Below are 22,538 nucleotides of genomic sequence, written 5' to 3'. Positions count from 1 at the left end.
GTTCAGCACGCCTCAGGAACCGGGACAGAGGTGGTACTAAAAACAGCATGGCTTCAACACGCCTCAGGAACCTGGACAGAGGTGGTACTAAAAACAGCATGGGTTCAGCACGCCTCAGGAACCTGGACAGAGGTGGGAAACTCAAAAAGCCGAGTAGAGTCGAGGTGAGATGAGCACCATGCTCAGTGCGCCTGGATTCATCTCAGATGTTAACTAGAACGCATTTATGCCTCCGCCATTAGTTAATTCTTGGGAATGGCGTTCGTGAGGTCACAGTGACCTTGAACTTTGACCACCAAAATGTAATCAGCTCATCCTTGAAGCCAAGTTAATGTTTGAGGCAAATTTGATGAAATTCCGTCAAGGCATTCCAGAGATATGGCGTTAACAAGCTTGAAAATGGCGTTGGAGAGGTCACAGTGACCTTGACCTTTGATCATCAAAATGTAATCCTTTCATTCTTGCGCCCAAGTCGACGTTTGAGACAAATTGGAAGAAATTCCCTCAAGCCGTTCTTGAGATATCGCTTTAACGGACTTGGGAATGGCATTTGTGAGGTCACAGTGACCTTGACCTTTTTTTTTTTTTTTTTTTTCCCCCCGATTTTTTTATCCCATTTTATCCCCCATTAGCGCTCACTTGATTTCTCAATCCTGGTTGCTACTCCATCCTCTGCCGATCTGGGGAGAGCCGAGACTGGCTCCATGCGTCCTCCGAGACATGGGCAGTTAGCCAGCCGCTTCTTTTCACCTGCCAGAGGAAGCTTCACCGGTAGGACATAGCACGTGGGAGGATCACGCTATTCCAACCAGTTCCCCTCCCTCTGAACAGGCGCCCTTAACGACCACAGGAGGAACCACATTAGCAACCAGGATATTGCATGTTTTGGTGAAGGGGGTTCCTATATGAAGGAAACCCCCGGGAGGCACGGGGAGAACATGCAAACTCCACACAGAAAGGCCCTTTTGACGACCCCACCCGGGCGGTGGGCACTCGAGGACATGCGGACGGGCACGCATTCCTTCAGCGTTCACATCGTCCCAGGTGGGAATCGAACCCACGACCTTCGAGCTGTGAGGCGATAGTGCTTACCACTGCACCACCGTACCTCCCAAAGTGACCTTGACCTTTGACCTTTGACTACGAAAATCTAATCAGTTCATCCTTGAGTCCAAGTCGATGTTTGAGGCAAATTTGATGAAATTCCGTCAAGGCATTCCTGAGATATGGCATTAACAAGCTTGAAAATGGCGTTTGAGAGGTCACAGTGACCTTGACCTTTGGCCTTTGACCACCAAAATCTAATCAGATCATCCTTGACTCTAAGTCGATGTTTGAGGCAAATTTGATGAAATTCCATCAAGGCATTCCTGAGATAAGGCATTAACAAGCTAGAAAATGGCGTTTGAGAGGTCACAGTGACCTTGACCTTTGGCCTTTGACCACCAAAATCTAATCAGATCATCCTTGACTCTAAGTCGATGTTTGAGGCAAATTTGATGAAATTCCGTCAAGGCGTTCCTCAGATATCGCGTTAACGAACAACGGACAACCCGGATGCATAATGCCTCCGGCCTGGCTATCGCCGGTGCTCAGTGCACCTGGATTCATCTCAGATGTTTCTAACAAAGAAAGAAGGGGGCACTGTGGCGCACGGTGGAGCAGTGGTAGCGCTGGCGCCTGACACAACAAGAAGGAACTGGGACGCTGTGGATGTTGAGGGTGTGTCCCCATTGCCATGTCCTCAGTGCCTACGGGCCGTCAAAAAGGGCCTTTCTGTGTGGAGTTTGCATGTTCTCCTCGTGCTCCCGGGGTTCCTCCAGATAGGAACCCCCCCGCTAAAAAAAAAGTATTTAGAGGCCTCAGGTAGCTCGCCATTTTAACAGACTGTTGCTAGCTAACATTTTCTTTGCCACAGGGTGTGAAGGAGCTAACATACGGGGGAATATCCATCCACTTACTGGACAGTCTTGAAGTCTTTTGGACCAATAATAGACTATTGAGCAAAGTGAAGAAAATACCTCCTCCACCTCAAAGGAAGATCATAAGGGCTGTCAGTGTTTATACCCAATGTTGTTTCGTACAGATCGCATAGCTTGATTTCAATGGCGAAAATTGACGTTACAACTGATGAACCGATAAATGTGAGTTTCTTGAGTTGATTTGGGGTTTTATCATTTATATTGTGATTTCTGTGCCAATCAACACACCAATCAATCAACGAGTCTGTCTGTCTGTCTGTCTGTCTGTCTGTCTGTCTGTCTGTCTGTCTGTCTGTCTGTCTGTCTGTCTGTCTGTCTGCCTGTCTGTCTGTCTGTCTGCCTGTCTGTCTGCCTGTCTGTCTGCCTGTCTGCCTGTCTGTCTGCCTGTCTGTCTGTCTGCCTGTCTGTCTGTCTGTCTGCCTGTCTGTCTGTCTGTCTGTCTGCCTGTCTGTCTGTTTGTCTGTATGTCTGCCTGTCTGTATGTCTGCTTGTCTGTCTGTCTGCATGTCTGTCTGTCTGTCTGTCTGCCTGCTGTGTCTGTCTGTCTGCCTGCCTGCCTGTCTGTCTGTCTGTCTGTCTGTCTGTCTGTCTGTCTGTCTGTCTATCCAGGCCTATGTGTTTATGCATTTATATTGTCACTATAAAATAATATCCATGTAAACAAAGCGCTTTATTGTCTTTATTGTAGAATTGAGTCTTAATTTGAATTAAACCAAACTTGTGAGAAAACCTGATCCTTGCATCTGTTAACAACAGCTGTTTTTTTGTTTTACTCTTTTTCCAGAAGATTGTGACTTTTGAGAGTTTGAGGTGAAACTGGATGTTCACTGTGTATCTGATTTAGCTAACTATATAGTCAAATGATCTAATAGCCTACTACTGCACTGACCACACACACACACACACACGCACACACACACACACACACACGCACACGCACGCGCACGCACACACACACACACACACACACACACACACACACACACACACACACACACACACACACACACACACACACACACACACACACACGCACGCAACTTCCTTATGTGTTGGACGTTGCCTTTCTCCCCCTTCACATACTCCCTCCTCCTCTCTCTCTCTCTCTCCACCATACCCCCCACTCTCTCTCTCTCTTCCTCTCTCTCCCTCCCTCTCTGCCCATCCCCCTCCTCTCCCCCCCCCTCTCTCTCTTTTGCCCCCTCACTTCCTCGTATGTCTCTGCGGTGTGTTTGTGTCGGTCAGTCCGTCTCTTTCTTTCTTTACTTCCTGAGTTGATTCAAACCGACACGGGACTCCAGCACAGACCCGACTCAAACTGCAGACAGAAGGTAATAAACACTGCTCCTGTTTTCATATTAGATCGTTACCAGCTTGTTAGGGATGTAGCCTATGTTACCCAATCATCGCTGTGTTGACAAGCCGCAGACCACTGTCTATAGCACGCCTAATTCATTGTAATAATAGCCTACTAGCCTACTAGGAAGATCACAGTAGCCTATAATATAGGCCGCCTAGGCCAGATAGATAGGGAACTGTGTTGGAAATATTATAGAAATCTCGTAGAGACCAGATTGAAAAAGCACACAAAGTAGCTAGCATACTGTAAAAGTCACTAAACTCACTACTAGATAACATAGACTAATTATACTAATATTAGGCTATAGGAATCCTAAAGTGATTTTTCTTCAGTCTGGGATATGAATGAGAATTTAGATTTTCAAAAGGTGATTTCTGATTTCACTAATTGGCCCGAAATGAAACAAAAGCACCTGAGAGCAGAGTGCTGCGTGCCCGCGCCAATGCTGTCAAAGCGCCGGGAGCGCGCAGCTGGGAGGTATGTCGCTTCCCTCTGCTGCGTTCAAGTGCTGTCGGACATAACGACGGCGCAACAGAGTGGAGAATATTGAGAACATTGGAAAAGTGTTGTTGTTTTTGTTGTTGTAGTTGTTTATGCCTAGATGTGAGGCTGAGGCGGAGTGAAGTCTTGTTAAAAGTAGCCTATGTGTTTTATAGGCTATATTTTGTTAGCCTATTTGGGACTCTATACCACTATAGCCTAGTAGCAAGTAGCAACTTGCTATGTTCATATAGGAGGGATCAGCCGAGCAGCATTTTGGAAAACAAACCGTGTCACTGGGTGGCAACGGCAATGGAACCCAGCCTGAGTTTGAGCGTCTGACTCTAGTCGGCTGACCGTGTTTACAATTTAAAAACGGCGACAGTTCACACAACTTTAACACAACATGCATAATATTAGCCTATGTTATTTCTGCTGATGTTTTTAAAGGTCTCATTTCGTGTGCAAGATTTCCTTGCTTCTTTGATTATAAAGGACTTGACATGCTATAGCGCAAGAGGAGCACTTGTTCAAAATGTTCATCTGTCAAGTGGTTCCTCTGGTGCAGCGGCGGGCAACATGTCCCCCCCCCCCAGGGAGCCATACAAGTAAGCAAAGGGCCACACATTGGACATCATACCTGCCAATTAACACTCCTGATTTTCATCACACTGCTTATTTTTAACCCTCTCTCCCGCTGTGATTGGTCATTTCGCCTGTCAATCCCCTGATATAATATATAGATAGTGATACAAATCCAATGGCTCTATAGCAGATGAGATTTATTAACGTAATTCTGCCTTTTATTGATTTTTTCGGCATTGTTTTGCTTTCTTTATGAGGAAGTTGGGGGCTGCATGGATTGAGATGGTCCAGGGGCCGCGGGGCCTGGCCCTGGGGCAGCATGTGTGCTCTGCGGGGTAAAGATGTTACCATGAATCATGGCTGAAGAGGCGTTCAACAGGTGCACTCAGGGGTAAGGTAGTGTTGGATTTAAGGAAGAGCCTCTTCACCCTTGGAAAGTCATTAAAGGGGGATTTACCCCCCCCCCCGATTTCTGGCAAAACGGCACGCTGCTTGATAACAAAAAAGAGAGAAAGGCAGCAGATTCCACCCGCTAGTTTGTTCCAATGCAAATTGACTGCAGGCGCACTGTTGTGAAAGAAGCAGAAGTGTGTCTCCTCTTGTCTCACTATACTCTTTGTCTGCACTCAAACAGGAAATAAAGGAAATATTTACCGGAAACAGCAGCATGACACTTTGCCCGCGATGAGAAAAACATCATTTTAGACAGCCACAATATCGTGATAAATATCGACAACTAGCCAACGCTGGTGGCCTGTATGGAAACATCAGCATGACTCGAAATGGTTGAAACTTATATCAATCTGGTCATTCAGTGTCGTTTTACTGCCATGTAACTACATTACCCCACAGCTAACAGCTAGCATTAGCCACTAGGGGTGCTCCGATCCGGCTAAGCCACGATCCGATCCGATTCCGATTCCTGGGGTCACGATCCGATTCCACAATCGATTCTCGATTCCAACGATTCTCGATTCCAGAATCTAGAATCGATTCTCAATTATGTAGTTTTATATTGCAATAACACACAAAGGTACATCTATGACAAAAAATGACAAATGTATCAATGCTGAACTTCTGAAGTATTACAGTCAGGGCCTAAATTCATTTTGCAAACTAGGGGGGAATTCCCCCCTTATGTTCTTCAGATAAGATGGATTTATAGGCTGGGGGGGATCTGTAGACTTTGAGAAGGATTTATAGATTTTGGGGGGAATACATTAACCAGAGTTCTTAAGTGCAAGAGGTGGTGTCACCGTGGCAGTACAGTACACAAATGACATGGACATTTGGACACTTATTCAGCTGGTATCTTGCATGTTGTGTTCAGGTGCACTGTTTTTTTTGTTTTGTTTTACAATACAAAGAAGAATCGATTCTTGGGAGTTTGGAATCGATCCAGGAAATCGTGGCATTAAGAATCGCGATCCTTTCAAGAATCAATTTTTTGGAGCACCCCTATTAGCCACAGTACCAGAGCGGAGCATGATTACCCCCAATGCCTTGCGTTGCCCCAGCTACTCAGCTACTTAAAAGAAGTGTTAAATGGCTCTATACTCTGACAGCAATCACTGAAATAGAGTAAAAAAAAAAAAGCAGGTGTCCCTGCTGGAATAAAGGATTTTAAATATATTTCAGAGTGCCTCGGATGTCTCATTTTGCTGCCTCCAACACCTGGGGATTTTCCTGCAACCACATTGGACAGCTACCTCTTTTTTATCTTGACTGAAATAGAGTGTTTGGTCAGTGACATACATACTCTATAGCCCTTTATAGGCATCGCGATCTGACCTTCCGTTTCCCAGAAAATGTCAACTTTTCTCTGATTGGATAGTTTGAGGTCGGCGCCAAAAGGTCGGATCGCGATGCCTATAAAGGACTATAATCTATTTCTTCACCCCGAATCCAACGCTGCCATCCCATCAGTCTCTATGAGTTACAGTTGCAGAGATACGTCTGCCCTGCATGCAGGACAGTGGTGGGGCAGTGGTGGCCCAATGGTTAGAGAAGCGAGCTTGTGACCGGAAGGTCGTCGGTTCAATCCCCGGGACCGGCAGGATAAATCTGGGTGGGGAAAGTGAAAAGGCAGCGCTTGCCCCTCCCTCATTACCACCACTGAGGTGCCCTTGAGCAAGGCCCTTAACCCCAACTGCTCCAGTGGAGCTGATCAGTGGCCAGCAGATCAGACTGTGGTTGTACTGGTCAGCTTCCAGGTATGAATGTGTGTGTGAATGTGAACAGGGCACTCCTGAAAAAGAGAGCATTGCTCTCAGTGAGACTCCCCCTGTATAAATAAAGGTAAAAAAAAAAAAAAAAAAGGGACTACAGGAGACAGATAGAGGACAGTGGGGGGTTGGGGGGTTTCAAAACTTTCAAGTCACTGACCAAACACTCTATTTCAGTGATTGCTGCCTGTCAGAATATAGAGCCATTTAACACTTATTTTAACACAAAAACATCACTGAATGTACCTTTAAGGCAGCCCAGATTCGTATCTGTCCCCTCTAGATAGGCCTCAACTTCATCACCTTTGACAGTGATGTTTCAGGACCAAAACTGAAAAAACAAAACGCTCTTCTGACTGTGTATAGAAGTCATGCTGCTGTCATTGGACACAGCATCATCAACTGGATCCAGACTGGTTGAGCGCATTTCCTCTCTTTCAGCTTGTTTCAGAAACCACAAGTGGAATTGTGAAATAGTTGCTGTTGCAATTTCTGTACCCCCTGACTGGCAAGCAAAATGACGTCATGATGACGTTGTGATGACTAGGGCTGGGTATTGGTTCACATTCCAAGAATCGATTTGATTCCGATTCACAAGGTTACCGAATCGATTAATCCCGATTCGATTAGATTCTGATTCGATTAATTTCAATATCGATTTGGTTAGAGATACTAAAACATGTTTTTTGAGCTGTAACCTGAATTACATGATTGTCCAGTTATGTAACACAGGGGTTCCCAACCTTTTTTGCGCCAAGGACCGGTAGATACATGGGGAAAAAAAGTTAAGGACCGGTTGTCAATTTGAATGGTTTTAGTTACACATATATTTACTCACCAGGTGGTGACAAAGGGTAAATAACAGCCTTTTCATCTGTCAATAAAGACACTTTCACAATTATGCACAGTGATTTTTATTTCAGCCTATATAATTTCTAAAAGTAGATATTAATGATCAAACATTTCCATTTATGTAGCCTACAGTATTTATGTTTTTGTTTCAACTACAAACTTAAATAAACGTCAACTTGAAACTATGTTTCAACTACCACACACAGCCTATAATATTATAGCCTATGTTTATAAAAAAAAATGGAATAAAACAAATCGATCTCTGGACATATGAATCGATATCAAAGGATTCAAATAAAAATCGATTAAAAATCAGAGAATCCATTTTTTTTTAACCCAGCCCTAGTGATGACGTCTTTCAGTGACGTCCAGGACGTGGCCAAATCACAGCCGGTTTGGGGATGATTTACACATCTACACGGGAACGTCAAGCTGACGTCATACTGTATACCATGAATGGGCATATTCAGTTATTCTGCTATATACACAGTGTATATTCAGCAGCTTTATACATATAATTATGTCCAGATTAACAATTTATGCTACATTTTCAAAAAATTAACTACTTCCCCAAGTGGGCTTTGGACCGTTACTCTACTACCACTCTATCTGTTCGCTGAAGTAATCAATTGTACGGTGAAGTAATATAGCCTACCGTTCAAAACATGGACCCCCCGAGTTGTTCTTACAGTGGTATCACATCCGTGGAGTCGGGACAGTTTAAAAAACGAAAGGTACTGTAATTTCATTCAAACCTTAATCTCGAACAATCATTGAGGGTTCCCTCAAATTTTACAAGTGTCTCCACCAGGCTATAACGTTGTTTACCCAGTGCTGCTGCACACACAGGCTAGACGAGACACGAATATAGCGGATCGCGGCATGATACGTGCTTTTTTATTTAAAATGTGGGCGTCAAGTCTTTGTGGATCGGACATCACAGTGCGTGACCGTCTATAACAATTTGTGTAAGCAGAACCCCGAAACACATTAACCCCGCCCAAAATGCTACATTCCAACTTCCAACTCATAAATGTAGTTTACGCCTCGCAGTGTATTTTTTGTTGTTGTTGCTCAAAACAATCTGGCAACAAGATATGCAAGTGAGACAACGCAGGATTCCCCGCAATTCCTCTCCTCGTAAATGGCCTAAATGGCCTGCATTTATATAGCGCCTTTATCCAAAGCGCTTTACAATCAGTGGGTACATTCACCCATTCATACACCAATGGCGGCAGGTTACCACGCAGGGTGCTGGCACACCATCCGGAGCAAGTTGGGGTTCAGTATCTTGCCCAAGGACACTTCGACATGCAGACTGGAGGAGGCGGGAATCGAACCACCGACCTCTTTTATCCAAAGCGATTAGTGGACGACCCGCTCTACCTCCTGAGCTACAGCCGTCCCACCTCCACTAATAAACAGTTTGTTAATCAGCGCAGATTGTTCCACAAACACTGATCAGTCTGATTTTATAGACCAGACTGAGAAATATGTGATTTATTTGACATTGATTGCAACCATTTAGTTATCCTCATGGATATTTCAGTGGTGAATGAAGTTAGTTGGATGGTGATACAGTGATACTCTGGGCCAAATCTGACTCGTCATGATATAACTTGACTGAGCTGGCCCTGATTGGGCCACGTCCGTCCTTGCTTGCTGGGAGGTGTTGAACGCCCATTTAGAATGCCACCATTTTCTCCACATTTCGCACCTGGGGACCAGTAATAATAATAATAATAATAATAATAATAATAATAATAATAATAATAATAATAATAATAATAATAATAATAATAATAATAATAATAATAATAATAATAATTACACTGGAGTCAAGCAGCTGATGTGATGCTATGCTGCTGGTCACTCTGCTCTGTGTGTGGCAAGCAGCTGGTGTGATGCTATCTGGACTAACGTTAAATGCAAAGCAGACGTGTGAAAAATCCAAACTTCACACTTCAACTCAAACGGTCTCAGAAACAAACCGCTCCCTACAAGCAGAAGCACACCATTTCCTTCCCATAATGCACAGAACTGCCTCTGCATTTTGAAAATAATACCTAATAGCCATGTAAAAACAACAACATTCAAATAGCCTATAGGCTACAGTAGGCTATACAAGTGACAGAACCGACCAAACAATAACAGACACAGATACAAAGATGGCAGTGCTATAACCTCACTGGATATTGTCAGGGCGGGTTTATGAAAAAAAGTTACTTCCTTCTCAAACTACTTTCTACAAGTCTTAGCTGTCAGACTGTTGCATAGTTGATTTGTTGACAAAGTGTGATATTGTAAGTTACTTTGGATAAAAGTGTCTACCAAATGATGTAATGTAATGTAATGTAATGTAATGTAATGTAGCCTAATATAATGGAAGTTAAACTATTAATGAGAAGTACTGTATAGGCACCTTATGTGTTATGAGTACAGTGTGCTATATATGTGCTTGTGGGAGGGTTATTTGTGTATGCAATATGTAGCCTATGTGGGTAGGCTACTCTTTCTTTAGGCCACTGGAGCAGTGATACTCAACTTGCGGCCCGGGGGCCAGATGTGGCCCGCGACAGGGTGCAGAGTGGCCCCCCGGCCATTTTCTAATAATTTCCCGTTAGTTTTAAAGTTTGACTGATCTCCAGCTAAATTGTCAAATACCGCCGTCTGCTTGCCACCCAGGCACTTGTACCGGTATGTACTTAACCTAACTAACTTAACCTAACTAACTATCCGGTGTGCACAACATTGTCAGACTAAACTCCGGCTGACACCCCAAAAACCTACAATCCGCTACAGAAAAATGTATATTGTTTGTTTATTAACTGGCCCCTGGCCTTCTATCATTTCACGAAAGTGGCCCCCGGGCAAAGCAAGTTGAGTATCCCCGCTTCAGGCCCTACTACCTCCCTAAACCCCTAAAGTTTAGGGGTTCAGGGACGTAGATGAAGACAGGGAGGCGAGAGAGAGACAGTTTTGTTGTCAGATGCACAGCTGTAAAGTGATTTATCAACGGTCACAAAATAATAACGGCACAGAAATGAGCTTTAGCCTTGGTTAGCCAGTTAGCCTATACTTGCGCAGTCGTGTGACAACAGAAACAGAAAGACGGTGAGTGACAACAGCTGTCTTGTGTTAAACATGTTGAAACACCTACATCACTGCTCGCAGTTATGCCTTTGACTTGTTAATTGACTTTTTAAAATGGCTGACAACGTGGGTCGTTCATTTCATTTCACTCCAGTTTTTTACTCTCAAGAGTTCCTGGAAGTAAGGTTCTGGATTAAGCAGCGCTGTCGAGTTGCAGCAAAATGGGCAGTTTGTGTCAGACGTTTAAAGGATCAAATTGTATATTATCTGCTTTATTTTATGCATTCAAACGTAGCGCAGGACCCCTTCCTGGCTATTTGACGGCACGGTGGCTCAGTGGTTCGCACTGTTGCCTCACAGCAATAAGGTCCCGGGTTCGAAACCCGGTCCATCCCAGGTCCTTTCTGTGTGGAGTTTGCATGTTCTCCCCGTGTTCGTGTGGGTTTCCTCCGGGGGGCTCCGGTTTCCTCCCACCATCAAAGACATGTATGTTAGGGTTAATACTCCTGTCAGTGCCCCTGACCAAGGCACTGGCAAAATAACTGGAGTTGGTCCCCGGGCGCTGCACTGCGGCTGCCCACTGCTGCTAGTTATAGGAAGGTTCCTAGTAGAGGATGGATCAAATGCAGAAGATGAATTTCCCCATTGGGGATAAATAAAAGATAACTTCACTTATTCATTGGCTAGTACTGAGTGACACATTTTGGACCTCCGCTGACGCCACTCTCTTACTCGATTGCTCTGGTCCCACCCACATTAGTTAACCCTTTATGACAAAACAAAGTGACACTGGTTCCTGATTGGCCCAGACGGGGAAGACATCATCCGGGGACCGGGGGTGACATGTTCACTTCTTCATTTCTATAGGACGAATCAGCGTGACGTCACTTGCCACCCAGAAATGCGGAACCTCACGGCAGTTATTCGTATGAGTTGTGCCAATATCTCAAAAACTACACATCACATCGCTTATATTTTGACATTCTGAGTGAGAGCAGAAGTAGCTCAAGAGTTTGATGTGTGCATGTTGTGTTAAAGTTGTGTGAACTGTCACAGTTCTTTAAATGTAAACAGAGTTAGCCGGTTAGAGTCATGACACTCAAGCCTCCCAAAGCTCACGCTCCATAGGTTTCCATTGCCGTTTGCCACCCGGTGTTTACCAAAATGCTGCACGGCTGAGCCCTCGTATTCTGCTCATTTTCCAGCTTGGGATCGGCGAAACGAAGCTCCTCCCCTGAGCCCGGCTCGAGGACCATTGGGCCGCGGGCGTGCGTGGGCGGGGCTAGGATGAGTGCCGAGCCGCTATTGGAGGAGAGGCTGATCAAGCGGTCGCAGCAGAGGAGGAGAATGTCGCCGCTCAACTACAAAGAGAGGCTGTTCATCCTCACCGAGACCGAGCTGAGCTACTACGACGGGAGAGCCGAGGTCACACACGCACACACACACGCACGCACGCACACACACACACACACACACACACACACACACACACACACACACACACACACACACACACGTGCGAGCACACACCTCACCCTCCTCCTTCTGTATTTTGAACATTGACTTTCAGAGGCTGCAGCAGGCTCTAGTTTTAAAGCCAGAGTGAAGTTTCTGGTATCCTATGAAACTAGAAGACGTGGAATCGATTTGTACCGACCATGACATGCTAGTTTGTCAGGAAGGTAGCTAAATAACAGTTAGGCTAAATTTTGGTGAGGGAAAAAACATTTTCAAAGAGGTCCTCTTTTTCACAGCCTAATGTTGGCAGGGGGGGGTTGCTCTAGTCTACGCAGTGGAAGTGCTCCCTGGGAAATTTGGTTTGGTACGTAGTGGTACTTGGACGGATAACTTTGGGAACCTAGAGAAAGAAAGAGAGAGATAAAGAGAGAGTTATTGACATTTCTGTCAACAAATAAAAGCTGGACTAAAATGTTAGTGAGGGAAAAATTGGGAAGTGATCCAATCAGAAGAGAGGAAGAAGAAGTTAAACAGTTAAATTTGTGGCCCTATTGCACGTTCAAACCTTAATACCATTCTGACAGATTAATGAGTCCAATGAGTTTGGAAATTCTAAAGAAACAACAGTTAAGATTTTCTTTGACTAAAATGAGACTAAAATAATCTACTAAATACTAATACTAATACTACTAAAACTAAACTAAAACATGAGGATGAGGTTGACTAAATATGATAAAAACTAACAAGGACATTTGACACAAGACTAAGACTAAATAAAAAAATAGCTGACAAAACTAACACTAGTGTGTGTGTGTGTGTGTGTGTGTGTGTGTGTGTGTGTGTGTGTGTCTGCGCGTGTGTGTGTGTGTGTGTGTGTGTGTGTGTGTGTGTGTGCGCGCGCGCGCGTGCGGGTGCATCGTGCTGTTAGCAGGGTGAATTGCCTTGATGTTGTTGTTGTTTACATGTTGTTCTGTTGTCATCAACAGAGGAAGTTCAGGAAGGGCTGCATCGAGCTGAGCCGCGTCAGATGTGTGGAGATCGTGAAGAACACCGGGGGGGCCATCCCCTGCCACAACAAATACCCCTTCCAGGTACCGGAGGGAGGGGGCACCGGGGCTGATGGGAAATGTAGTCTTAATGTGGAGAAACACTAGAACAGGGGTCAGACAGCAACCATATACTGTAGGCACCCATTAAAACGTTAAACCGGACGGACAAACCCCGTCTGATTAGGAACCCCAGGGAGCACGGGGAGAACATGCAAACTCCACACAGAAAGTAGCCTGGTAGACCAGCCCGTCACGTGGGTAAACCAGCCCATCACATGGGTAAACCAGCCCGTCACGTGAAATCACATTTCATTTGGTTCTGCGATACCCCTGTACTTGTTTAATTGTTGTTATTGAGTCTATTTCTGCAATAACTGCACCTTATGGCTGTTTAAACTAGACAAACGCTGACATGACTCCTCGAGACGATCAGGCAAGGAGGCGGCCATTATTGTTTTGTTAGTGCAGTGCTAGTAGCGTTCCTGATTGGCCAACTTGCGCTGTCAATCACAGCGCAGTCGCTGATTCGCTCTACAGCTTCTGCTAAACCCCCCCACTGGCTTTGGGGCCAGACCGTCACGCAGAACCAAATGAAATGTGAGTTCACGTGACGGGCTGGTTTACCAGGCTACACAGAAAGGCCCTTGTGACAAGAGAGCCCACCTGGGCAGTAGGCACTGAAGACATGTGGGGAACACACCCTCAGCGCCCACAGCATCCCAGGCAGGAATCGAACCCAGGACCTTGTAGCTGTGACGCGACAGCCCTTCCACTGCACCACCATGCCCACCCATGCGCACCCATGTGCAAGAGCGTTTTGGGGAAATCAGCCATTGCCAGTTGCACAGTTTGTTGCGAGATTTTTTCCCTTCACCCGCTTTCAGCGAAGACCCGACCTACCCCGTCTCTGATTGGCTAGTAGTAGTTGCCTTCTTGGCAGAATGGAGAATGCAATGCCATTGAAACCCTGTGGAAAATGAGGCAATGTCATTGAAAACACTATGCTGAAATGGGAACTGTGCCTATCATTTGTAACCACAGGGGGTTAAAAGAAAAGTTACGTTAAAAGTTAATTAAAGTTAAATTAGGTGTATTGTTGATGAACAATGTGTAGAGTGTGATGTGGAGTCATCATTTTAAACTTAATGTTAACTTTAATGTAGACACACCGAGTAATACAAAATGGTAAAAACGCCACTTCAGATCAAAAAGTTTGCCGACTCCCGTACTACAACTAACAGTACTACTGCTCTGAGATAAGAGACCAATCTGTGCTGTGCTTACATCCTGTGTGTGTGTGTGTGTGTGTGTGTGTGTGTGTGTGTGTGTGTGTGTGTGTAGGTGGTGTACGACTCCAATACTCCCAATACTCCAATACTCTATATACTATATGTATTTTCTCCCAGTCACGACAGCAGAAGTCTGTGGGTTCAGAGCCTCAAGGAGGGTCAGTGCACTTCTATTCTATTCTATTCTATTCTATTCTATTCTATTCTATTCTATTCTATTCTATTCTATTCTATTCTATTCTAGTCTAGTCTAGTCTAGTCTACTCTAGTCTAGTCTAGTCTGAGACCAGTAGAACAACAGATAATGGCTACTCTATAGTTCACACTTCACAGACAGTTGACAGTTTGAGGCAGCGTTTCCGTTATCTGGTAATTGTCAGACTTTTACCATTAAAATGAATCAGAGTCTGACCAATTAAAATCACCCGGACACCAATTATCTCCCTCTTTGAATTGTGATAGGCTCAAATCAAATGTCCACACATCTTTTAAACAGCCAGCCTATAGTGAATATTTGTATGATGTGTATGTTATTATAGCCTGGCTTATGTGATGAACAAACAATTGTTACATTTAGATTACATTTATTTGCACGCGCTCTGATTGAATGTGTCTCGGTCAGCAGCTCTCAACGGGTGGACAGGCTGCGCGCCTGCAGAGAGAGAGAGATGAGACTCAAAGCTTAAAAAGTATTTTCTGAAACCAACGTTAACTAACGTTATTGTCAACGACGACGGTAATGTTATTAAAAGCAGACTACAGCTGATTGACACGCGGTGCTCCAACTCGCTTTCCGAACGGAGAATAAGTTAAACTCCACAAGCTCTGCTGGCAATATTTGGTTCACTTTAAACTAGAAGAAAAAGTAAGAACACATGATTGTTAGTTACCTGTAGCCTTCATCTGTGATGTGAGCATAGAGACACTGCGTAACGCGTCATCATTCAGAAGCCACGCCCAAGACGGGGGAAAACAGAAAGCCCCCCTCCAATCCTGGCGTTCTCCTATGTCGCGTGCATGGTTGCGTGTTGCACAAAAAGATCGTATATACGGAAGATGAACACTCCAACTTACTTCCGTGACAAAAAACTTTAACTGGCGATTTTTTACATTTGTTGTGTGCACAGCCCACCACACAACAGCTTTTAGCTATGTTTAATTCAAGGAAAATGGTGTGTGGAAATGAACGGAGCGTTTCCCCCGTGATGGGCGTGGCCTATTACATGCAGTGTCTCTATTAGTACATCCACTTTTTTTATGACTCGTTTTTTCTCATTCATCGTCTCAGACAACGCCCTGCGAATTCCACTTAACAAGCCCCTCTGTGGAGACACGTTCCATTTGAATGACTGGTCATAGAGACACTGCATAAAATAGGCCACGCCCATCACGGGGGAAAAGCTCTGTTCACTTCCACACACCAGCGTCATTTTCCTTGAATTAAACATAGCTAAAAGCTGTTGTGTGGTGGGGCTGCGCACACAACAAATGTAAAAAATCGCCAATGAAAGTTGTTTTGTACTCCCGAGCAAAACAAGGAAGAATTGGCGAGAAGAAAATGTGGATCTAGCTGTCAGTGAAGTAAGTTGGAGTGTTCAACTTCCATATATATGATCTTTGTGTGCAACACCCGAGCATGTAGTTTCCCCCCGTTTTGGGCGTGGTTTCTGAATGATGACGCACTCCGCAGTGTCTCTATGGTTGGTGTAACCGAGTTGAATCAGCGCGGATTCCTCGTGAGTCCCGAGTGGTAGCGAGTGGATTGGTTAAACTCACTCCCCAGCTATAAAGGCATGTTAATCAGCTCCACCAAGGGAGCTAGCTCTCTTGGCGTTGCTTGGCATTGCGGTTAACACGGTCTCCCAAGCCGAGGGTCGGCAGTTCGAATCCACCCCTGGGCAAGCCCTTAACATGGGTTGCTGCAAGTACCACCTACACAACGCGTTACGTTGGCACAGGGAATTTACCGCAATCTCGAGATTATAGGCTATAACCTGCTATCAATTGCTTTTAAGCTCAATAAACACAGATCTAATATGTATCTGCCTGTGAAACTGAAATGCTCCAGGACACATATCTGGGACTATATATATATATATATATATATATATATATATATATATATATATATATATATATATATATATATATATATAAATTAGCAGAAACGCTGGTTTGAGGCCCTGTCCACACAGATGGATATTTCTGCCTCCTACATTAAAAAAAAACATCCTGTCTACTCTAGACCAGCGCTGTTTTAGAAAATCTCTCCATTCTCATGAGAACACAGAAAGGAGCCACCACACAGTTAATCAAAAGCCTGTATTTGCTATGGAAGGATGTGGAGAGCACACTCAGTGCTGGCTGTGAGGCAGATCATGGATCTCAAGCAGAGTAAAGCAAAGCAGAGAAAGTTGACTTGTATCATCAAAGCAACATTACGCCACTGAACTCACGCAAACAAACTACTGGTCGCTCCTACGCTCCTGTCGCCGCTCAAATAACATACAATAGACCCTTTTCACATCAGCCATTTTGTGTCTCAAAGCAGTGTAAACACAGGTGTAACCAATAACATTAACGACGGTTTCCAACTTCCATTCCATTTAGGTGTTCCAGTGCCGGGGTCCTCATTAATGTTATACACCTGTGTTTACCCTGCCTTGAGACACAAAATGGCCACTGTAAGGTTCTACTGCCATGCATAAATTGAGGTTGTGTGTGTGTGTGTGTGTGTGTGTGTGTGTGTGTGTGTTTGTGTGTGTGTGTGCATGTGCGTGTGTGTGTGCGTGTGTGTGTGTGTGTGCGTGCGTGTGCGTGTGTGTGTGTGTCTGTGTGTGTGTGTGTCTGTGTCCAGAGATCAAACACAACACGGAGATCGTGGCGAAGTTCCACCCGCAGTTTTGGCAGGAGGGGGTGTGGCTCTGCTGCCGCCAGGTCGAGAAACTGGCCCCCGGCTGTGAGGAGTACAACCTGTTCGGAGACAGTAAGACGCGCACGCGCACACACACACACACACACACACACACACACACACATACACACAGCGCCGTTAGGGCCGCCTCTAGTCGTCTTTATTGTAACGACTCGAGCGCTGCAGCTGTCTTCAGCACCCTGGACAGCGGTGCGGGTCACATGATGCGGATGTGGATTTCAGCACTGCTGATAGCACTTGATGGCTGGCCAGTCAGCACACGGATTTGCACGAAAAATTTGTAGAAAATGGGCTAAATTGGAACTGATGAAGGATGGGCAATGAATTTCCAATTTTCGAATAATTGTTTTTATTATCAAGATCGACTTTTATTATTGAAAGTTGAAAATCGTTTGTTATTTATTTATTTATTTATTTATTTATTTATTTATTTATTTATTTATTTATTTATTTATTTATTTATTTATTTATTTTTTTATTTTTACCAGCGCCTGTCTCTTTAAGAGCGACATGTTTGTCCATGTAACGTTGCTGTAACAGCTGCGCCCCAGAGCTGCGCCCTTGAGCAGAACGGCTCTGCAACTGTTTCAAACTTAACCTAGTTTGAACGTAAAATGTCCACTAAGTCCGAGTCTACGCACTACTAAAAGAATTACAGTTGCACCAAGTGACATAGTTCCAACGTAGGCATAAGTTACAACTTAAATCTTACACCTACCCCAGGGATGTCCACAGGGGTGTCAACAGGGGTGTCCAAACCTTTTTTAATGGGGGCCAGATTAGATCATGTGAAATTACCGGGGGGGCCGGCCAGCTGCTTCTCGCATCATATGGGTTATACAAATAAAAATAAAAATCACATACAATACAATTGTACTCTTAAGCTGCGTTCACACCGACCTATTCAAGTTTTTCGCTGGCATCGAGTTTACATACAAAGTCAATGCAAACGAGCGATTGAGCGTATATTCGCCCGGGAGAAAAATCGCTGGGCGTCCGAGCGACAGAGACAGAGCGATAGGGAGAAAATACGCTCGTCGCCCCAGATTATTCATACCCAATGCCCTCTAGATTTGGTCTGTTTCTCATTGTGCTGTGTTTTATATTAGAATTCATTTCGTTGTATTCATTTATTCGTTCATATTCTTTGTGTGTGTGTGAAGCACTTTGTAACTGTGTGTTTTACAAAGTGCTATATAAATAAAGCTTTACTTGCATATGTAGTTTCCAGGAAACCTCTGCCCCCGATTCCCGATGAGCCTCGTCGGGCCCCACCCGCCGCCCCAACGGCCGCTGAGGATGACAGCTATGAGGAAGAGGAATATCGAGAGGAGGAGGAGGAGGAGGAGGAGGAGGAGGAGGAGGAGGTGGTGGTGGCTCTGTACGACTTCACGGCGGCCGAGCCTCGCGACCTGTCGCTGCAGCGCAGTGAAGAGTACGTGATCCTGGAGCACTGCGACGTCAACTGGTACAAGGCCCGCAACAAGTACGGGTGAGTAGTCAACTGGTACAAGGCCCGTAACAAGTACGGGTGAGTAGTCAACTGGTACAAGGCCCGTAACAAGTACGGGGGGGTAGCTTCATGAAACGGTTCAGTTGATTTCTACGAAAAGTATATTCTTTTAATCTTATGAATGTCCAGCAACATGAGGGATGTACAGTGGCGTGCATAGACATTTTGGGGGGCAGGATGCTCAAGTGAAGAAAAGGGCACCCATCTCATAATTATTTATAAAAAATAAAGTCACATACAGTCAGGGCCGGATTACTACAGTGTGGTGCCCCTGGGTGACCACACTTAAAATGCGCACCTCCTTCTAATTTACATGTAAAAAAAGAAGAAAGAAATACTATAGAATAATAATACTATATAGACCACAGATTAGCATGAACTTATTGCTAAAGGAGATTTACTTAAATAAAATACTAGATGGCAATAAAGAGCACAGATTAGCATTCACTTATTGCTAAAGTACAGGCTCAACACATAAACATGTAAGACACAATGTAGTAACTAAAAATATGTCATTTAATACAGTGAGGTTGTTTCCAAAGGCGTTGTGGACAGCTAATGATGTTAGCCGCTTCTGCTGCTGTCTGCAGTTTCTACGCCATTTTTGCCTTCTTCTCAGCTTCCTGTCACTTCCGACTGTTTGCAGCCTGCTATCCATCCCCTATGAAAGTTTCACCTCCTTCTGCCACACCCATGTGACCATAGAAGAACAGTGTAACATTAATTTAACTCAGTTTACTGCAACAACATTCACAATGTGGAGGAAAAAAGAAAAGGAAGGGTCAACGTGACCATTCTGTGAGAGTGTGCAGGCAGCCCTCCAATCCGTGCCACCTGACCTGCTTTGCATAAATGTCCCATGATTTATTTCGGCACCTACCGGAGCACACCGAACCTGACCCGGGTCAGACCAGGTCAAACCGGGTCAGTCCTCTTCATCACAGTCAGCCTTCATACGCCTCCTGTGTTTCTCTGACTTGCTCACACAGCCCTCCACTGACCTCACACCATGAGTGTAACTGTACTCGGAGGTCTCCCTTTATACATCAGGTGGCTTCCAGGTAGCTGTTGTGTTGCTATGGTAACACATATACTAAATTGGTTTCGATACAGAGAAGATTAGCATGGCCACTCGCGCAGAGATGACACGCAAAATCGTGGAGCGTAACCAATTTATTCGTTTTTCATAAAAAAACATGTGATGTGATTTTTTTCTTTCAGTCATCAATTTGGTGGGGACCCCCTGGAACAATGCTAAAATTAAATACAAAAGAGGAAAACATGATTCCAGTTTGGGCCACCGTTGCCTGCGGTTCTCCAATATGGCCACCAGAGGGTGTATTGCATCATTCGAGAGCCCTCTACATATAACATCATTGCCAAAGATTCACACACTCTAATAAAGTAAAGGTTGGGGAGTAAAAGGTTTGGTTTGGGATCACCAAGATCAGCTGATTGACTACACTGAACAATTTCTGTGGATAAGTTTTTAATAAACACAAAATGTGATTTTTTTTTTATGGGTAAAACATTTGTCTTTACAAGGTGTGGATTATTAGAATAAATGTAGGCGATTTATTTGCAATAAATCCAAGAAACATGCACAACAAAGTGGATGAAAAGAATGTAGCCAGGACATCAATTGGTTTGTTTTGTAGACATAGTTAAGGTAGAATGAACACACCTTGTGCCAGTGGCGGGCACAGACATTTTGGGAGGCAAGTGATCAAGTGAAAAAAGGCCACCCCCCTCATAATTATTTATCAAAAAATAAAGTGACATCCAGTCAGGCCCGGATTGATAGTGTGGTGCCCCTGGGTGACCACACTTAAAATGCCCACCTCCTTTCAATTTACTTTCAAAAATAAAATAAAATAAAAAAAATACTATGGCAATAAAGAGCACAGATTAGCATGAACGTATTGCTAAAGTACAGGCTCAACACACATACTACAGAAACATGTAAGACACGCTGTAGTAACAAAACAAAAAAAATTAATTTTATCCAGTGAGTTTGTTTTTGAAAGGCGTTGTGATGCTAATGATGTTAGCCACTTCTGCTGCTAGGCTTCAGTTTCCACGCCGTTTCCACCTTCTTCTTCTCACTTCCTGTCACTTGCCGACTGTTTGCAGCCTGGTATCCAGCCCCTATGAAAGTTTCACCTCCTTCTGACAAACCCATGTGACCATAGAAGAACAGTGTCAAATTAATTTAACTCGGTTTACTGCAACAACATTCAAAATGTGGAGGAAAAAAGAAAATGAAGTGTCAAAGTGACCACTCTGTGAGAGTGTGAAGGCAGCCCTCCAATCCGTGCCACCTGATGTCACGCCTGCTTTGCATAAATGTCCCATGATTCCTTTCGGCACCTACCGGAGCACACCGAACCTGACCCGGTTTAGACCAGGTCAGACCGGGTCAGTCCTCTTCATCACAGTCAGCCTTCATACGCCTTCTGTGTTTCTCTGACATGCTCACACAGCCCTCCACTGACCTCACACCATGAGTGTAACTGTACTCGGATGTCTCCCTTTATATAGCAGGTGGCTTCCAGGTAGCTGTTGTGTTGCTATGGTAACACATATGCTAAATTGGTTTCCATACAGAGAAGGTTAGCATGGCCACTCGCGCAGAGATGACACGCAAAATCGTGGAGCGTAACCAATTTTTTTGTTTTTCATCAACAAATGATGTGATGTGATTTTTTTCTCTTACATTACTAGAAATCTCGCACGCTCGATTCCTAGGCTTGCCCGCTGCGCGGGGTCGCCCGCCCTTGCAGCTCGCCGAGCTGGCCCTGCAGCTCGCATACGCAGCCTGCCCCATTGGCACGCACGCAATGTCTCCCTCTCTCTCTCCCTTAACACGTCACGTCGCAGTTGACTAGAAGCCACAGCGGCTAACCATTTAACCCATTGATACCTGATGCAGCATTTGCGTGTATATCCCTCATTTGTGTGTGTATCCCTTTAAGACCACGAACCGCTGCATCAGGTATCAATGGGTTAACTACCACACTAGCTAGCAAGCGGCTAACTACGATAATGCAGGACATTCAAAGGCATATTAATGATAGAGGAAAAAAGATGAGACTGTTGAGAATATCCACATGTTCCTCAGACATAATTATAAAACGACTATGAAAAGCTCTATACAGCTCAAATGTCAATATATTTACTTTCCATCTACGTCCATGGGGTCGGCCATTTTCTGAAAAGACACGTTACAAAAATTCACAAAAAATTCACATGTCATGAATACCACATGAGAGGAGCGTTCAAATCGACTTATGTTGTATTCACGGTAAACACGACCTCACTTGAACGGCCCAATAGAGTATTTTACAACAACTTTGAACACGGCTCAGCCAATCACAACCAAGGACCGGAACTATCTGTCTTATAGCCTAATTACTGTTTTACCTTTGTTTCAACATTCTAATCTTTGTTTCCTGGGTGATTGGTGTGTGTGTGTGTGTGTGTGTGTGTGTGTGTGTTTGTGTGTGTGTGTGTGTGTGTGTGTGTGTGTGTGTGTGTGTGTGTGTGTGTGTGTGTGTGTGTGTGTGTGTGTCACAGTGAGGAAGGGTACATCCCCAGTAACTACGTCACAGAGAAGAAGTCGGGGAACCTGGAGCAGTTTGTGTAAGTTTGTTCATGAGGAAAAAAGTGTGTTCACTGTTTGTATGTTTGTTTGTTTGCTTATTTATTTATTTGTTT

At 44.5% G+C, this 22,538-nt stretch overlaps 1 protein-coding gene across 1 annotated transcript in view; it reads left to right on the top strand.

Moving 5' to 3' along the window:
* Nucleotides 1-11,864: 11,864 nt before the first annotated feature.
* Nucleotides 11,865-22,538, top strand: part of tec (tec protein tyrosine kinase) — a gene marked incomplete at its 5' end in the record, with an annotated part of 34,866 nt that continues 24,192 nt past the window's right edge. Inside the window, 6 exons of the mRNA XM_083639837.1 lie at nucleotides 11,865-12,002; nucleotides 13,022-13,126; nucleotides 14,426-14,531; nucleotides 17,231-17,359; nucleotides 18,533-18,800; nucleotides 22,398-22,463. Coding sequence (XP_083495963.1) covers nucleotides 11,865-12,002; nucleotides 13,022-13,126; nucleotides 14,426-14,531; nucleotides 17,231-17,359; nucleotides 18,533-18,800; nucleotides 22,398-22,463 — 812 coding nt within the window. The remainder of the gene's footprint in view (nucleotides 12,003-13,021; nucleotides 13,127-14,425; nucleotides 14,532-17,230; nucleotides 17,360-18,532; nucleotides 18,801-22,397; nucleotides 22,464-22,538) is intronic.

Source organism: Poromitra crassiceps (genome assembly GCF_964638095.1).
Source record: "Poromitra crassiceps genome assembly, chromosome: 7".
NCBI classification, from domain to species: Eukaryota; Metazoa; Chordata; class Actinopteri; order Beryciformes; family Melamphaidae; genus Poromitra; species Poromitra crassiceps.
Note: the sequence above shows the minus strand (reverse complement) of the source record. Positions and strands in the feature narration are given on the sequence as shown.